This window comes from Ictalurus furcatus, chromosome 28 (genome assembly GCF_023375685.1).
Source record: "Ictalurus furcatus strain D&B chromosome 28, Billie_1.0, whole genome shotgun sequence".
Taxonomy (NCBI): Eukaryota; Metazoa; Chordata; class Actinopteri; order Siluriformes; family Ictaluridae; genus Ictalurus; species Ictalurus furcatus.
This window is the reverse complement of record NC_071282.1, coordinates 1,743,671-1,764,105: the sequence shown is the minus strand read 5'-3', so window position 1 is coordinate 1,764,105 and position 20,435 is coordinate 1,743,671. Positions and strand designations below refer to the sequence as shown.

Sequence of the window (20,435 nt, the reverse complement as noted above, 5' to 3'; positions counted from 1 at the left end):
ACTAGCTAACGGGGAAAAAATCAATCTGAAGATTCCAGTTTCACAGAAAGACATCGTGCCTACGGTAGTTCTACGTTTATAACCTGATCTAACGATCACTGACAAATCAGTCCCTCCAGGACCGGGGAAAAAAATAAATAAAAATATCGACTCAGTTTTCGGAGACGCTTGCGATTTTTCAAAATTAGCACGCCCTCATCGGTTCACGTGCGTGCTCGAACACGAGCACAGCTAAAAGCTAAAAGGTCTCATTTACCAACAAACGTCACGGCGAAAGTCCGCGCAAAGCAATTTCATGTGTAAAATAAATTTTTAAAAAAACACAAATTTTGAAGAAAAAAAAAAAAGTCCACAGTAACAATCACAAAATAAATAAATAAATAAATAAATAAATAAATAAATAAATAAATAAATAAATAAATAAATAAAAGGAACTCCTGTACGGACTGACAAATTGTAACGAACGATACGTTTTCAAACAGGAAACGAGTTTTAAACAAATTCCTTTTGTTTCTTTTCACGTTTCAGATTGGACAATTGTACGTCTGCTGGAGATAAGTCCAAAAGACAAAACATATCGGAGTGCAGGAACGTGGGCAGTGGAAGATCAGCGGATAAGACGTTGGACTACTGCTCATGAGGTCATGAGTTCAAACCCCAGCACCGCCAAGCTGCCACTGTTGGGCCCTTGGGCAAGGCCTTTAACCCTCTCTGCTCCAGGGGGCGCTGTATCATGGCTGACCCTGCGCTCTGACCCCAACTTCCTAACAATTTCCATCCATCCATCTTCTATACCGCTTATCCTTCCTTCAGGGTCACGGGGAAACTATCCCAGGGAGCATGGGGCACAAGGCGGGGTACACCCTGGACAGGGTGCCAGTCCATCGCAGGGCACAATCACATACACACTCACACACCCATTCATACACTACGGACACTTTAGACACGCCAATCAGCCTACCATGCATGTCTTTGGACTGGGGGAGGAAACCGGAGTACCCGGAGGAAACCCTGTGAGGCGAACGTGCTAACGACTAAGCCACCGTGCGCCTTCCTAACAATTTCACTGTGCTGTAACGTACACGTGATCAATAAAGACTCGTTATCATGATCGTTATGTATAAACGAGATGAATGTAAGTCGCTCTGGATACGGCGTCTGCTAAAATGCCGTAAATGTAAATGTAACGTAAATGAAAGTCTCAAGAACATACAGAAAATGTCAAAAGCGCGAAGGGTTTTTTTTTCCCCCTCAGAACATCACACATACCGTATATAAATATACAAATATATAAACATATATAAAGATTGAAAGGTCTTTCTTTACTGCTGAGTTCTGAATGACACACCGTGGGAGTGACAGTCATTTGAATATCGTGTGTGTGTAATATCACGTAACGTTTCCATGCAACATAATAGCCGTGTAAGAGTTGTGTACAGTCCCTACGCACACTTTTACACACGTCTACGTTAGCCATACGATTTGCTATTGTTTTTGTTTTCTAGATTTATTGTTTTTTTTTCGAACGCTATGGTTTTCCGGCGTTCAGGGTGCGACGGGACGTGCTGGGTTTAAACCTGCAGAACGATGCGACGTCGTCGGCCACGCCGTGGACTCCGGTGCGTAAAACGTTACTGCCCTGTAAAACATTTTAACCGCTCTCTTCATTTCGACGTGTTAAATACGGACTTCCTTTTACGCAGAAGAGGCGAGTAAATACGGCTTTGAAGCTAAAGACTCCGGAACCTTCTGCGGGAGGAAAATATAATAAAGATGATCAAGTTTACAAAGGAAAATCTGTGTGTGTGTGTGTGTGTGTGTGTGTGTTTAATCTCTGATAGGACAGCTCTGACATTTTAATGACCGTGTGGAGTAAAGTGCTTTTTATAAAGCGCTCTGTGTGTGTGTGTGTGTGTGTGTGTGTGTGTGTGTGTGTGTGTGTGTGTGTGTGTCCAATGCAGGGACCCGTGTGCGTCACTTCTCCGATCTAAACGAAAGTGCGTGTTCGCTTCTGACGGCCATTTCCACCTGTTTTAAACATTGTTTGGTCACGTGACTGAAGAATGGCAGAAACAGACAAAGTTGCGTGGCCGTCGTCGTCTAGGATCATTTCTTGAAGCGTAACCTTCCTTTAAACGAAAACAGGGACGAGTACGAGCAAGTACAAGTTTTTTAGTCTGAAACTAACACTTAGAATCGTTATATAAAGCATGTAGCTTTGGGATCATGTGACTTAGTTCCAGTTCTAACTCTTTCAATTGGCAACAAAGCGATTTAGTGTTTAAAGAAGATACGTTTCCGGCGATTCAGCGTCGAACCGCTTTCTCACGCGCGCCGAAACGAGCCACGCGACGGGAGTACACACGTCAGACGGGATAAACTCCGCTTATGTGAAAGCTCTCTAATTTACATATTAACGGCGTCTGGTTTTCCCGATGAGAGAAAACTGTACGGTGTTTAATAAACCGCTACTTCGGCCAATGTATTACTCGATATAACAAATTAGACTTGCGTTACTTTAAACCGCATTTTCGTTCGCGTAGCGTGCGGTGTGAAAAATAAATAAATAAATAAATAAAAGGCGGGGGGAGAAAAACGGAAAAGAAAAAGCTGTTCGTCTTCAGGGCGTTTAAAGGTGTTCTATTCCCCCGAGCCGAGCTTCTTTCGTGCTTTAAATGAGTCGAGGAGACAGAGCTAGTGTGATGTGTGCAAGATGTACTTTAATGGTTTATGTGCCTTTTCCTTTTTTGCCTTTTTTTCTGCATGCTTGAAAGGATTCCTAATTGTATACGTGTTATAAATGTGAAGCGGCAAAGAGAAACCGTGGACGTGAAAACGCCTGCTTCGTCGTGATTGCGTTTCAGACCTTTTAAGGAAAGAAACTGGTATACAGTAGACCAGATGAAGACAGAATTTCTGTCTCAGGTTCAGTGTTGCCGATTCAGCTCGTTTAAAAAAATATTTTTTTTTTTGCGTTTTAGTCCTTCGATGAAAATGGACCGCAGTCGAGGTTATTTCGTTACCGTTTTAGTCTAAATTTTAAACGAAATGCCAGGGTTAGGGTCGCTTAGAGTCATGGCTGCGACGTTCCATCAGAAATAAATAATAATAATAATAATAATAATAATAATGTGTAAACGTAACTGTAATGAGCACGCTTATTATGCTGCAGTGAAAGTAAACGCGTTTCAGTGACGTTGTTCGTCTGGTATGCTAACGTTACTTTAGCCTAAGAAGCCGTAAACATATCGCTGTCGATGAAACGTACTAACGAGCAGGTCACGTGTTCGATGTTATCGTTCTCCAAATACGAAGCGCACGCGTGTATCTACGCAGAGCAGAAAAGACAAGCCCCTCTGTGCATTCGAATGACACGTCTTCAATAACTCTCCTGTCACCGTCGCGTTCAAATCGAGCGTGCGAGGACGAGGGAGGAAACGTTCGTCCGGTTGACGGTTCGGGAAAATACCATGGCGTGTTGTCACATATTTGGAGCAGAAGATCGCAAAGACGGACGGCTTGAAATGGCTTCGTCCGTCCTCCACTTTCTCACGTCCTGTATCGTCCAAACGAATAAAACGCCACGTTTCGTCTTATTCGTTTTATAATGTCCTGATGTCGTGTGTTGACAAGGTGGAACTGAATTCTTTTTTTAAACACACCGAGGGCAAACAATAAAAGCGATACATGGGGAGGCAGTGAGGTGAAACCGGAACCTGGTCTTCACTCTCACTTGTGCTACACACAAAAATGGCTTTGTAGTGTAATGGAATTTATACGATAAAGTGACCAATTTTATTCTCTAAACTGAATTTGAGAGGGTGCATGTTACACTCAGGGTAACAGTATGAGGTGGACGTTTTGGCAATAGCATCACAACAACAACAACAACAACAACAACAACAAAGTTTTATCCGACTTAGAAATGTTCAACGTAATCCTATATAATTAGGTTGAATAAACTGCTGGGGGGTGATTACTTATACACATACAAATACCAAGTACATTTAAGAAGCAGTGTGTGTGTGTGTGTGTGTGTGTGTGTGTGTGTGTGTGTGTGTGTGTTTGTTACCTGGGTAGAAGTCTTTAGATTTGGACAGTTTGATGGTGGCGCCAGTCTCTTTCTGCAGCTGGACGATGGTCTGTCCTCCTTTACCGATAATTGAACCGGCCGCATAGCTGGGGATCAGCACTTTCAAGAAGTACTCACCCTCTTCTATACACACACACACACACACACACACACACACACACAAGAACACTTGATTAGAGCAGAATTTCATGTCTACACTTAATCATAAACATTTCATTAATAATTGTGTTGGAATGGAGAACGTGAAGCGCGGCTCTCGCTCGGACCAACCCTGGGATATATACATATATACCACACATGTACACTACACATATACACCGCACATGTACACTACACATATATACCGCACATGTACACTACACATATACACCGCACATGTACACTACACATATATACCGCACATGTACACTACACATATACACCGCACATGTACACTACACATATATACCGCACATGTACACTACACATATACACCGCACATGTACACTACACATATACACCGCACATGTACACTACACATATATACCGCACATGTACACCGCACATGTACACTACACATATATACTACACATATACACCGCACATGTACACTACACATATATACCACACATATACACCGCACATGTACACTACACATATATACCGCACATGCACACCGCACATGTACACTACACATATATACCACACATATACACCGCACATGTACACTACACATATATACCGCACATATACACCGCACATGTACACTACACATATATACCACACATATACACCGCACATGTACACTACACATATATACCACACATATACACCGCACATGTACACTACACATATATACCACACATATACACCGCACATGTACACTACACATATATACCGCACATGCACACCGCACATGTACACTACACATATATACCACACATATACACCGCACATGTACACTACACATATATACCGCACATATACACCGCACATGTACACTACACATATATACCACACATATACACCGCACATGTACACTACACATATATACCGCACATATACACCGCACATGTACACTACACATATATACCACACATATACACCGCACATGTACACTACACATATATACCGCACATATACACCGCACATGTACACTACACATATATACCACACATATACACCGCACATGTACACTACACATATATACCGCACATATACACCGCACATGTACACTACACATATATACCACACATATACACCGCACATGTACACTACACATATATACCACACATATACACCGCACATGTACACTACACATATATACCACACATATACACCGCACATGTACACTACACATATATACCACACATATACACCGCACATGTACACTACACATATATACCACACATATACACCGCACATGTACACTACACATATATACCACACATATACACCGCACATGTACACTACACATATATACCACACATATACACCGCACATGTACACTACACATATATACCACACATATACACCGCACATGTACACTACACATATACACCGCACGTGTACACTACACATATATACCACAAATATACAGCACACATATATACCACACATATACAGCACACATATATACCACACATATACAGCACACATATATACCACACATATACAGCACACATATACACCGCACATGTACACCGCACATGTACACCGCGCATGTACACTACACATATATACCACACATATACACCGCACATGTACACTACACATATACACTGCACATGTACACTACACATATACACCGCACATGTACACTACACATATATACCACACATATACACCGCACATGTACACTACACATATATACCACACATATACACCGCACATGTACACTACACATATATACCACACATATACAGCACACATATACACCGCACGTGTACACCGCGCATGTACACTACACATATATACCACACATATACACCGCGCATGTACACTACACATATATACCACACACATACACCGCACATGTACACCGCGCATGTACACCGCACATATACACCGCACATGTACACCGCGCATGTACACTACACATATATACTACACATATACACTGCAATAAAAAAACATAAAAATGAAAAAGGAATTTATTTTATGCACAGCTGAAGAATGGCATAAAACCTGTGATTAGCAGGGGTGTGTCACCGTTTAAATGTAATATCATTTAGAGCACAGATTAGTCAAATTATCAGAAAATATTGCCTCCTTCACTGGGAATGACAGGGCAAAAGCCACGCCTCCTTCTGTAAGACTGACACACTCTGAGGCCACACCTCCTTCAGTGAGGCTGAAAGACAATGAGGCCACGCCTCCTTCAGTGACACTGAGGCCACACCTCCTTCACTGACACTGAGGCCACACCTCCTTCAGTGAGGCTGACTGACACTGAGGCCACACCTCCTTCCGCAAGACTTCAGGACACAGAGGACACGCCTCCTTCCCTGGGACTAAAAGTGAGCAGAGACTCATCACAGATGATGTAGTTTAGCCTGACACTAGATAACTTTCTATTTCATTTATTTATTTATTTATTATGCTTACAATTTCTTCTTGAGCTCCTGCCGAGTTCCTGTCGGTTCTTCCGCTGTCCCACTTTCCTTTTCTCTTGCAGAGGAGAGTGACCCGCTTTGGGCTGACACGAGGCTAAATTTATCCACACGTTCACAGCAAGCGCCCTCAGGCACTAGAACTGCACCAGAGCCACAAACGGGACCAGAACCCGGCGGGTTCTGATTCACACTGAGCCTCGCCCTGTCAATTACAGTGTCACAACTGAGCAGATACGAATCGGTGATGTTTCATTCTCAACGCTACACTGACCGGGGTACGGGTGTAGGGCTGGTCCGAGGGTATCAGCTACAGCAGCGGTGATGGGGTTTGGTTAAACAGGTTAAACACGCCTGCGAAAAAGCCGGTCATCTGGAAGCACCGCAGCGTTCAGTAGCGCTGTTACCACAACATCCGAAAACTCTTCGCCACGTTTGAACAACAAGTGAGATTTCTGGTTGTGTCGAATTTATTTATTTATTTATTTATTTATTTATTTGAAGGAGGGGGTGGGGTGTTTACAAAAGGAATGAGAACCACTGGGGTAAGGAACTTGATCAGAGTTTGGATCGAATTCTGAAGGCAGCATTGTCGCACGTATTCCTTTTAATTAAATTTGCATAAGTCCGTTCACTGGAAAAGAGAAATCGCTGTGATGTGAGAAAACGTGCCCGTGAGCATCCTAAAAACACAATTAGCATTTCATTTCTGGTTCGGGTTTTTATTTAATTTCTTCTGCACTTTAGGCTTGTTTTCTCCGTTTCCTGTCCGTTTGTTGTGCTCGCATCATTTAAACCACGAAACGTGCTAAGTACAAGTCTTAAGGTTGGAATTTCTTCATTTATGGATCGTGGCAAATGGTTCATTATTAAATGGGTGCAAAAAAGTGATCAACACATACACACACACACACACACACACGTCATGCTGTGTGTGACTGGGTGGCAGAAAGAGCTGCAGCGTATGGGAGTTAAATCCTCAGATTTGTCCTGGCGGATAGAGCCAGCACTGACTCAGTTATACACACACACACTCGCACATACACACTCGCAAAACTGAGGTCCAATAGCACAGCCTTAGACATGCATTCACAGAGGCAGTTCAGAGGCACAGATGCTCTTTCTCTCTCTCTCTCTCTCTCTCTCTCACACACACACACACACACTCAGCGCGACTGCTGTAGAGCGCTGAAGGAAAGGACAGGGGGTGATGTAATGTAATGTTTTTTCCACTAAGGTGTTTAACCTCTGCACTGAGCTGACTAAGAGCAGGAGGAAGTGTGTGAAATTCTCAGGTGTCTGATACGTAACACAAATAAGTGAGTAAAATCTTAAACGATTAAATGCAACGATAATTAAAGCTAAACACTACGTGTGTTGCTCGGAGCAGAAAGGCCGCTGCGTTGCCAGGTGCGCGGTTTAACAACACGCTGCATCGGTGAATTTTCATTCATTTACGTTTCAATTTAAATCCCTTATTCGTGACCAAATTCAATATTTCTGTAGTAGTGCTTTCCGATTTTGGCATGGGACTTCTGGTCCTCGCACAGATTACACATTATATCAACTTCCTCGTAGTCTAACAAAGACACTCAACACGACTCTCAGGACATTTTCTAAACGTTACAGGAAGCAGTTTTAATCAACAAACATTTTCATTCCATATGCAGTCTTTCCTTGGGAAAGTAATGACGTATTACTTTTATTAAACACGTCCACGTGGTGTACTGGACTTTATATTCATTTAACACACGTGGCACTTTGTTACTGAACTCGCATTTTTAAAGGCGGACGTTGTTGGCCGTTTCCCGCATTTCAGGACAGCCTTTAGGCTACGTCCACGTCACTACATTACACCGAAGTGACGCAAATCCAATACTCTGCCTTACTGTAACACATCTGAACTGTGTGGACACACAAATACAATTATTTCAGACAGCAGACACTTTCATACACGGTCCTAGAGCGAATACACAGCAGATACGTGTCCGTACAGGATCGCATGTCGTCAGTATTTGTAATTGTAAAGCCGTGCCATTGTACATCCAATCGTAAATTGTTCGTTTATCTGAATTGATCTGGGGAATCAGTTCAAGCAAATCTGAAAAGAAACTACTGAAACTACAGAGTCCTATACTAATATTGGCACCCTTGGTAAATATGAGCAAAGAAGGCTGTGAAAAATTGTCTTTACTGTTGAACCTTTTGATCTTTTGTTCAAAAAATACTTTCATGGACGTCAAACGACTGCAAACAAAACACAGATTTATCCCCCACAAAATATCTTTAAATATAGGTGTGCAACAATTATTGCCACCTTTTTAGTCGATACTTTGTGCTAGCTCCCTTTGCCAAGATAACAGCTCTGAGTCTTCTCCTATAACGCCTGATGAGGTTGGAGAATACATGGCGAGGGATCTGAGAGCGTTCCTCCATACAGAACCTCTCCAGATCCTTCACATTTCCAGGTCCATGCTGGTGGACTCTCCTCTTCAGTTCACCCCACAGGTTTTCTATGGGGTTCAGGTCAGGGGACGGGGATGATCATGGCAGGACCTTGATTTTGTGGTCAGTAAACCATTTTTGTGTTGATTTTGATGATGTTTTGGATCATTGTCCTGCTGGAAGATCCAACCACGGCCCATTTGAAGCCTTCTGGCAGAGGCAGTCAGGTTTTCATTTAATATCTGTTAATATTTGATAGAGTCCATGATGCCATGTATCCTAACAAAATGTCCAGGTCCTCTGGCAGAAAAACAGTCCCAAAACATTAAAGATCCACCTCCATATTTAACCGTGGGCAAGAGGTACTTTTCCATATGGCTACCTCTCTGTGTGCTCCAAAACCACCTCTGTGTTTATTACCAAAAAGCTCTATTTTGGTTTCATCTGACCATAGACCCCGATCCCATTTGAAGTTCCAGTAGTGTCTGCAAACTGAAGATGCTCGAGTTTGTTTTTGGATGAGAGTAGAGGCTTTTTTCCTGAAACCCTTCCAAACAGCTTGTGGTGATGTAGGTGACTTCAGATTGTAGTTTTGGAGACTTTCTGACCCCAAGACACAACTAACTTCTGCAGTTCTCCAGCTGGGATCCTTGGAGATGTTTTGTCCACTCGAACCGTCCTCTTCACAGTGCGTTGAGACGATATAGACACACATACTCTTCCAGGTCGATTCATAACATTTCCAGTTGACTGGAACTTATTATTGCCCTGATGGTGGAAATGGGCATTTTCAATGCTTGTGCTATTTTCTTATAGACACGCCCCATTGTGTGAAGCGCAACAACCTTTTGCCGCACATCACAGATACATTCCTTGGTCTTACCCATTGTTATGAATGACTAAGGGAATTTGGCCTGTGTGTTACCTCATATTTATACCCCTGTGAAACAGGAAGTCATGGTTGAACAATTTCCTGTTCCTACTCACCCAGGTGTACAAAAAAAATAGTTTTTTTAATATCAATGGGAATATACTTTCATATTTCAATAATTGTTGCACACCTATATATATATATATATATATATATATATATATATATATAAATGTTTTGATAAACCCGTGTTGTATTTTCAGTCGTTTGATATCCATGAGAGCAGAGTATTTTTGTGATTTATTTTTTAAAAACAAACGATCAAAAGTTTCAACAATAAAGACCATTTTTCACAGCCTTCTTTGCTCATATTTACCAAGGTTGCCAATATTAGTGGAGCGCTCTGTATGAAGTGTAGCGAAGCAACTGCCCATGTGGGGCGTTTCGGAGGACATTGGACCATTAAAAACAGATACGAGTAACTTGCAGTTATAAATATGAAGTTATCAAGATAGACAGATCCGATTTGAGCAAAAAGTCTGCGTTGCGCAGTGAAGCTTACAATACGAATGTAGCTTTAAACTGCAGTTTTAGCCTTGCACAGAACGTCTAGGACATTCAGCACAGTTTAGTTTTACATATTAACCTTCAAGTCACATGTTGCACTTTTCCTCCTCACGCTCATACATCCGCCCCTTAGCGTTCCTGTGCGTTCCGTATCAGCACTCAGTGCTCCTACCGCTACCACAACAAACTACAATAACAAACGCCTCTTCACATGTCTTCACACGTCCCTTCCGAATGATTTTCCCGTGTTACAATTAAACGATTTTGAGTGTTAGTAATCTGAACACATGCACGGGTGAGGTCTATTTCTGAGAGCTGGATGCCAGCTACAGGTGAGCGTGTGACTGGGTGAGGGACATGACAGAGTGTGTAGGACGGTTAAAGTGCCTGTAATAATTCTGAGAGACAAGATGAGCTCCACACACTCTCGTGCCCTCAATCTACTGCGTCTGACCTCGGCACAAGTGCAGAAAGAGCGCGCGAGGAAGAAAGAGAGAGGACAGAAACAGAGCTACTGTAGGTAAATAGAGAGGAGAGTAAATAAAAAGCTGTTTAATAAAAAAAATGAAAAGGTATGGAAGGAGAGAGAAAGATGTGAGGTTTAAGCAAAAGAGCCAGCCAAACAGTGGCCTTTTAAAAAATACTTCATTCATCTTTACTGGGAGTGAAAAGAGAACAGCAAATTCCCTTCGAGCCCAGACGAATTGGTTTGTGTAAATAATGCTGGCAAGGAGAAAAAAAATCAACCGCAGGTGTCCCGAATGCAAATGTCCTGTCGCTCTGACTCACTAGGGCTGGACAGACATGTGGGGATGCACGCTGTCCTTCGGGACGTCCATCATACACTGCACGAAATGCTACGACTGTCAGTTAGCTTACAGAGAACGAGAGGTTTACGATGGCATTAATTCTCTACAATGAACCGTATGCGTGTTTTTTTTAGGTTTACGACAAATGATGCCAATACATGACTTTTACCATCACTTGCACTGTAACTTCAGTCCCCTAATGGTTTGTGGAATTTTTGTGAGGTCTTCCATTGGGTTTAGACATGCATTTAGATACATTCTAAACTATTATGTACAACACACGTGACTCCATCCAGGCTAGAGGGAACCCTGTATACGCATGGGCAGTTAATCCACTGGAAAGGTTGTGCGTTGATGGTGATGATAGTCCTGACGAGACAGAGTCGGTACGATCCCGAAACTCTCATTACCTCACTTCTTGGTACAGCCTTTATACGGGCTGGACCCAATCCAAATCTCATCAAACCTCCCTAAACAGCGCCCTTCGTGTTACAACCATGTGGTCTACATAGCACACTATACCACCACACTGCTGAGAACGCAGCCGTTATCCACAAAGGGGGTTATTTGAGTGAGTCCTTCTCTGTCTGTGGAAGCCACCTCTAATCGATAGTGGAGTAACTGGCCCTATCCAGACAAATCTAATCAACACAAGAGCAATCTAGACAAACTTAATTGACACCACCCAAGAATGGATGTGTCCAGCCCCGGTATATATAATCGACTTCAGAGTGAGACTGAGATTAAGATCGAGCCTGTTCAGAAAATAAGAGCTAGTGCATTTAAAGGAAGAAAAGAATGAAAGATGGAAAGAAAGGAAGACATCCACTATTTCACAGCTGTGCAGGCAGTAGGCACTGATGTTATCCGAGCAGAATTTTAATGGCAAAAGAAAATTCCAGAAACCGTATGTGGACAATGATTCCTACACCAAGATTCAAATGCATTCCATCTACTAAAGTGCTGAAGCGGACCTTTTATTCTCCCTCTGCTAGCTGCAGCCCTGACTTTCTTTCCTTTACCTTTCCGTTTCGCTTTTTGCCTTGGGAAAAATCAATCGTCGGCCAACGAGAGATGATTCTCGGGCTCGTAATGACGTTTTCAACCTTCCTATCGTCCAAAAGAAGCTAGTGAGGGCAACTCTGCGATTCGCCTCCTTCAGGGTGGCCTGTGGAAGCAGGTACACGTACGTAGGATGGGGACGAAGCAGTGTACCTGTCCTCTGCAGCGGCCCAGGTGCACAGTGGGATATGCATTACATCATCGCTCCGACATCACTCTGTCCCTCTCAGCCCGCTCTGCCTCACACTGCCGCCTAACTGACATCTAAGGATACGACTCGGATTCACAGGCTGAGCTGTGGTAGCACACGCACACAAACACACACAAAGGCCAGATACTGATTTTCTCGTTAAGAGAGCCGTTAAAATAGACGACGCAAAAACGAGCTTTATCGATGCGGACTCTGAGCCGTTGATCATGGCAAGAAGCACGTGGATTTGCTTCTTCAGAAAGGGAGGATTCTGACGGTTTCTAAGGTTCTGAGGCTTTTGTCAGATAGAATCTTCTGCACAATACTGTTGGTGCTGTTGGGTTCCAGTGGTTGGACAGATGACATGGTTTAAGAAGCACATGAGAGGTTTGTGGACTGGAGTGTGTTTGTACAACACAGATAAGAGGAAATAGGGCAACAGTAGGAAAACGAATGCTAATCCAAGTGTGACTTGGTGAAACTAAACAAAACAGGACCATGTTCACTTTCACAATCACTGCGCCATGACAGTGCCCCTCACTTGACCAGCAAAACTGTCATGACCCTGCATCGAACATGTTCTCCAAATGTGCCAAGGGTCCACATCTCATGGATTTGCCAAATGCGGCACCATCTTGACTCTTGGGCAGGAATCTCTCAACCTGAACTTGGATGTCCTATCATCATGGAATTCGTTCATGTCTCACGCCATCCTCCTCCATCTTTTGGTGGGTTTATGCCGCCCCTGCGTCCTTTTGTGCATCATAGCGACCGATTCACATTCGCGATGTCAAAGAGAGTGTTTGACCTTGGCGTGTGCATGGAAACGGTGGACAACTTCACCCGCCTCGGTTCCTGTGCTCGATGCTCGACTTCGTGCTCCGTCCCAGCGTCACAAATGGTTTCTAACACGACACCTCACAGATGTTCAAGAGGCTCAGGGTGGATGTGTATTACCTGGGTTCAAAAAGCATCCTGAACCAGAGGCGAACAGGGGAAGCCATCTTCCTTCAAGCTTCCCCCCCTCCTGTGTGTGTCGGTAATGAGAGGGGAGGTGTGAGGAGATGCACCGCATGAGTAACAGGTTTTTCTGCATCCTGCTCCAGTGTAACTACGGCAATCTGTTGCTGCGATTCATCAGGGACGTAACACAGCCGTAAACGCATCGAAAGAGTTGCGAATCGCTCTCGTTCTCACACACACTCTGTCTCTCAAACACACATAGTCATACACACTCAAAGTGTCAAGGGAGTTTTGTTCAAGCACATGAAGGGGGTGGGTCAAGAGGGATTGCATTGTAAGCACCCCAACACACACACACACACACACAGAGTCCCCCGACATGTGAAAAGGGGGGGCCCTGTCCTGGACACTTGGCAAGGACAAACAAGCCACTTTGACTCATGGAATGAATTAAGCAAGAGAGGATGAATAAAGAAAAGATAAAGCACACACACGGACAAAAGAGACTAAAAAATGGTCAACGCATCCAGACAACAACCGCATTCAACAAGTCAACAAAAGCGGGGCTGGATGTGCGTGTCTCACCCATTGTGGCGAGCTGTGGTGCGGCTCTGCAGCAGCGCCGACGATGAGCATGAGAACGCGGCCGAGTTCGTCTCCGAAACGCCGAGGAAGAGCGTCAGAGAGTCCTCTTCTCCATACCTCTCCACTGCACCCTCTCTCGCTCTCTTTCTGATTGTGTGGGATCTTTACGCAGCTGCCGTATGTGCGTGCGTGCGTGTGTGTGTACGTATGTATGTATGTATGTGTGTATGTGTGTGTTAGAGGCAGAGGGGCTGTGTATTGTTCAAGTGGCGGCGGACTGAAGGAGGGAATCTTCCCACTGCATCACCCTCGCCGCTCTCTCTCATCCATATTCATGGAGAACTCCGGCGCTCTGCAGCATTGTACAGAGAGGCACCTAGCGTGTCCAATCACCCTGCACCCCTCCCCAACGTCAGACACACACACACGCACACACACGCACACACACACACACACACACAGGCTTTCTTCTTCTTCACCCCCCTATTTGGCGCAGCAAAGCAAAAGACATAGCGCCCCACGCACGTTTGGGCGAACCATGGAAAGGTGGGATGGAGGGAAGGTTGTGGAGGTGGAGAAAGAGTGAGGGAGTGACCTTGTGTAAGGCGGCGAGTGAGAACGAAGGGGGCGGCGTGCACCTCGGGCGGCCATGTTGGAAACCGCGGACAGTAAAAGAAAGAAAGAAAGAAAGAAAGAGGGAAAAGAGAAGGAAAGACAAAGACTGAGACGGGACGTGGAGGGAACGAAGGCGAGCGAGAGAAAGAGAGATAGGAAGATATATGAAAAAAACTAAAAGGGAGAACTGGAAAAGGGATATAATGAAAGACGCGATGCGAAGAGACGTGAAAACAGAAAGGAGAATCTGCTGCAGAGAGCGTGGACGGACCAGCCATTCCAATCACTGCCTATAAATTCTACACAGCTGTACCGACCAATGTTGTGCATGTGTGTGTGTGTGTGTGTGTGTGTGTGTGTGTGTGTGTGTGTGTGTAGTCCATGGGGGAGGGGCATCCATCCTTAACCCCCACGGTCACTCCTAATTTGCACTGAACCATTTTTCATCGCACACTGACTAACTGTCTATACGGTGTGCGAGTGTGGCGTGTGTGTCTGTGTGTGTGTGTGTGTGTTTGTGTGTGTGTGTGTGTGTGTGTGTGTGTTGCGCAGTGTGCGAGAGCAGGGCAGGATGTGCTAGAATTCTGTTCAAGCAAACCAATCACGTTTTGACTGGACTCTCACTTGAGCCCCTCCCCTCTCTGCCACCTGCCCCATTCACAGTCTACTCACGTCACCATACACTGCAAGGGCACCTGTGTCCTTCTCTCTCTCTTTCATACACACACACACACACACACACACACACACAAAACACAACACATGCGTGCTAATGCTCTCACAAGCTCTGAGCACCTGCGATCTAACAAACCAAGGTACAGACACCCACCGGCACAAACAACCTGGCCAAAAGTGCCATTACAAATATTAATGTACCGTTTCGGCTGCATCTGCTATGAAACACGCACAAATATATATATATATGTACGTACACACACACACGCACACAAACACATCTGCCTCACTAAGCCTAGTAACGGAATGACTACAGGATCGTTTGCATCAGTAGTCAATGAAATGCATTTGCATGACCGAAAACTAGGAAAAATAAAGGAATGAGGATAAAAGACAAAGCGCTTTCAGTCGGTGTCCTTGTTCTCGCTCGGCCATTAAGGATCAAGGGTCACATGGCAGATATATTAGAAATCCATGCACTCCTTAATGTACAGGTACACTACATCATGTGGACCGACGGGTAGAGATATATAGGCAGGTAGACAAATAGCATTTTTGAAACATACCCTGTAATATACCGTACAACAACCACTTGAAAGACCAAACAATGCCTAAAGGAAATGACACACAAACCCACATCTGTTCTGATTACCCTTCTGCCTCTTTCTTCTCCTCTCGTGCATGATTGCACAGGGGCATCTATTCAGCGAATTCTTTATCCTGCCCAATCAACATAGCAATGTTATCACGACTATCTTGTTCTGCACCTCACCGTGACTGCCATCACCGCACTGCTTTGTATATATATATATATATATATATTTTTACCTCCGATAAATAAATACAAATTATTTACACGTCTTGAGACGTAAAGGCCAAAATAACGACTTCCTTCGAGAACTATATGATATACATATTTCTTTATGCGGATATGCTGAGAAAGGATTCCACAGCCCATGATCCCACTATTGAAAGAGTTTATGCAGTACACGATTCAATATCAGGACAGAAAATTAAATTGGTGCTTATTATACCATTTTAATTCAAAAAAATAATAATAATAAAAAATCCAAATTCCTCCATGTCGATCAGACTGCGTCCCTTTTTCTGGAATCTTCGCCTACTTTCTACTGACATCAAATACATGATTGCCAGGAGCGAGATATGATTAGTCAATAATAACAGCGGTGCTGTTGCCTGGAGTCGTTCCAAGCTGTGCTGAATGCAAAACTCGCAGGCCCTAAAGGGTCACTTTTTTCCTCCTCATGCATCATGACAAGAGCTTATTACTGTCTCTGCTGCATGAGATGCAATCAGCTGTACTACATCGGGTGAACCGAGAGAAGATTGGTTCCTTTCGTACTATCAGAATGAGGGATTTTTCCTTTGCAGCGGTGAGACAATTCCACGACGATGGACGTGACATTAATAACATCTCTGTTAGCATTGCTAGTTGCTATGGCAGCAATGAAGTAGAGCTCATCTACACTCTCGGGACTGCAGAACCCCATGGAATTGATGTTATGCTTTAAACATCTGAAGAGTCTATCTCGCTATCTATCTATATCAGTAACAGTCTGACAGCACAACTAATCATTTACCTCAAAAATTCATGAAATGTGGATGAATAATGGAGAATAGAGGGGGAAAGACAGAATAAAAGCCTGAGAGCTCCTGTTAGTGTCCGCCTCTGTATCAAACACTAAGCATCAAGCCACAGATTTTAGAAATGCATACATTCGTAAACAGTGTAGGTACAAGTCGTAAACATAGAAAGCCAAAGCTGGCAGGCAAAAGAAAGCTTTTTGCTTTGTTTTTTCAGATGTGCACCAAGTGACAGTAAGAAAACAGTGAGGTGAAAGTCTGGGGTGACTACTGATTATTAATGACCAGTTCCTCCATTTTTATCAAATCAACTGTAGGCCAAAGAGCAGTTTGAAACTCGGGTTCGAACGGCTCACAAGACCTACAATTGTGAATTCACAGGTTCGAGTTAATCTAGATAAATTTGGCACAAAGTGAAAGTAACTGCTACCCGAAGTTTTTCCCCACAGTCCCACGTCCTTTCCCCTTCAGTGAACTGTTGTTTTATTTGCTCGTGGTCTCACCACTGTTTTAGCAGTTTCCAGGTGTCTCCCGTATCGCCACAGCACTGGGTCAAAACGTCGCAAATGCAAACATGTACAGCCATTACGAGACAGATAAATACCTTGCTTTGTTGCCTGTTTTCAAAGTGAAGTCAGATGCTGGAGATAAAAATATTGCCCAGTGTCCTACAGCAAGCACAGGTGCCTCTCAAAAAATTTGAATATCATGGAAAAGTTCGTTTCCATACCGACCAAGTATTGAGCGCATAAATGACATACTTTTCAGAAGGTCGACATTTCTGTATTATAAATTCTTTATTCTAATATTTTGAGATACTGGAATTTTTTATTGTATTTCCGTGAGCTGTAAGCCGTAATCATCGAGATTAAAACAAAAAAGGCGAGAAATATTTCACTTTACGTGTAATGAAACTAGAATATATGAAAGTTCCACTTTTTGAATTCAATTACAGAAAAAAATGAACTACATGAACCACAATATTCCAATTTTTTTTAGATGTGCCTGTAAACAATAGACTCTGATTATTCCTACTGCATTCCAGATAAATCCAGTGTTGTTTTTTTCTCTAACTTGATTCATCAGAATGTTGAATTAATCAGAATTCATCATTAATCTTGATCCATCAGAATGAATTAAACAACCAATCAGAACCATAACTTTTCCAGTCTTAAATGCTACACCGTCCCTGGATTGTCTGACTAAAAAGCTCTTCAGCTCTGAACAATTCTTTCCATGGGTGGTATCAGTCAGAGCGGTGTGTGTGTGTGTGTTTGCATTAGCTACATTCCTCTTAGACATTCTGCAAAGATGTTGCTACAATCGCACAAAAGCATGGCTCCGGGTTCACAGGACAGCTGCACTTCTCCTCACACACACAAACACATTAAGTCTCCTCAGCAGGCTTCTGTTCTGTGGCTATCAGTCAACTGCAAAATATTTACACACACACACAACTTTTTTTTTTTAATCTGATACTTTACTACGCATGCAGCATGTTAATAAAGTTACGTGTTGCTTTATTGTAGAGAACATGAAGCTAAACAGACGCAGACAAGCTAATTTAAGGGTACATCACATGTGTTCTCATTTGACTGATGTTTTTATCCACGCTCGAAACAGGACACAACCGAGCAGTTGAGGGTTAAGGGTTTTGCTCAAAGACCCAACATTGGCAGCTTGGCAGTGCTAGGATCTGAACTCACGACCTTTCGATCAGTAACTCAATGCCTTAACGACAGTCGCTACTCCATCATGGGTCCATCGGTAAATGTCCACCAAACAAGAGATCTGCTCAAATTTGAAAAAAAAAGAAATAAATAAACGGTGGGCAGAAATGTCACTCCAACTGCCTAGTAACTGCAGTCAGGTTTTAAAGGTACAATAATACCATTTCAAACTGTTCATTAATCATTATTAATTCATTTTGTTATTTACACACCTGCCATCAAGAAGTATCTCCAAGGGTCCCTTTTGCATCAACATTGATCATTATTAAGATAAACAGAAGATACACTGGGTGTTTTATGTATTTTAAATACATGTTACAATTCAAGAGAGACAATCTGAGTCAACAGGACGTCCGCTGAAAAACAGCGAACAAACACTTCTGTGTTACATCTTCCCATCTTTACCTCGGCAGAACTGGTATACAGCCTATGGGATCCTAATGAGCTGCTAATAAAGGCCGAGAAGGAGGAGGAAGGCTTTTGTGTTACTGGCGTTTGTTACCATGTGTGAAAAGGGTTCGCCTTCAGCAGCTGCTGTGAGCATTAAGCGCTTCATTCATTTTCCGCTCAATTTAGCCCGATCCCCACAAAGAAGGCCAGCTTGTGACCAGAGAGAGAGAGAGAGAGAGAGAGAGAGAGAGAGAGAGAGAGAGTTGACTGATTGATAGATAGATAATCTGATTTTCACGTTCTCTCATTTGAAATAATACGCAAAACTTTCTTTGACGGCTTCTTGAACTTTTTCTGGCAAATTCTTCACTATTTACAGACACGCATACAGATAAACATTTTACAAATGTCCGATCATACTTTTACAGACATGCTGATCTGATAGTGAGTATCTGTTCTGGGTTGATCTTCAAGTGAAACACATTAAACTTGAAATTTCATTATGTCATTAATGTCTCATTTGTGTGATGTTGTCTGACATGGTAACATGGCATTGCATTGAAATATTCCTGGTGCAGCTGTAATACTCTTCTGTGAAAGTGTTATATTAATAAAACAAAGTAAGCACATTGCACTAGCCTTCCTATTACACTACCTTTCCTTCCCTTTTATTTATTTATTTTTTATTTTTGAGACGTCAAAAACAACAAGCTTAGATTGTGCTGTGTAGTATATGAATACCCCTGTATGTATTTCAAAGGTTTTTTTTTTAAATAAAAAAAACAACAACAACATTTATTAATTTGAATCTAATTGCATTCTCAAAAAACAGAAGCAATAAACTGTACCTTTCCTTTGGTACCTTGAACCTTTGGTACCTGTACCTTGAATTGGTACCCTCTCAGGTACACCTTCTGTACTTTGGATATGTATATTTCTCCTGGTAATGTGAATACAGTGTACCTTTACAAATGATTTATTAAGATACATAAATGGACCATAATTATTTATTTTAGAGTAAACTGTTAAAGGCGCACTACAGGCACCATTCTAATTAAAAGAGTTGATCTAAAGGTACAAAAGTATGCATGCATGTCACAGGTACTACCCCTGTGATAACAAAAGGTACAGTTTAGTACCCTTCTTTCTGAGAGTGTAGGTAAAAGAGACTGTCTAATCTGGCTGCAAATTGACTTTTTCATTTTACATGAAAAATATATCTATCCGTCCGTCCATTTTCCGTA

General features: G+C 42.8%; 1 protein-coding gene across 1 annotated transcript in view; it reads right to left on the bottom strand.

Annotated features, from left to right (window-relative positions):
• Nucleotides 1-20,435, bottom strand: part of nova1 (NOVA alternative splicing regulator 1) — a 29,426-nt gene that overhangs the window by 7,938 nt on the left and 1,053 nt on the right. Inside the window, exon 2 of the mRNA XM_053618072.1 lies at nucleotides 4,073-4,216. Coding sequence (XP_053474047.1) covers nucleotides 4,073-4,216 — 144 coding nt within the window. The remainder of the gene's footprint in view (nucleotides 1-4,072; nucleotides 4,217-20,435) is intronic.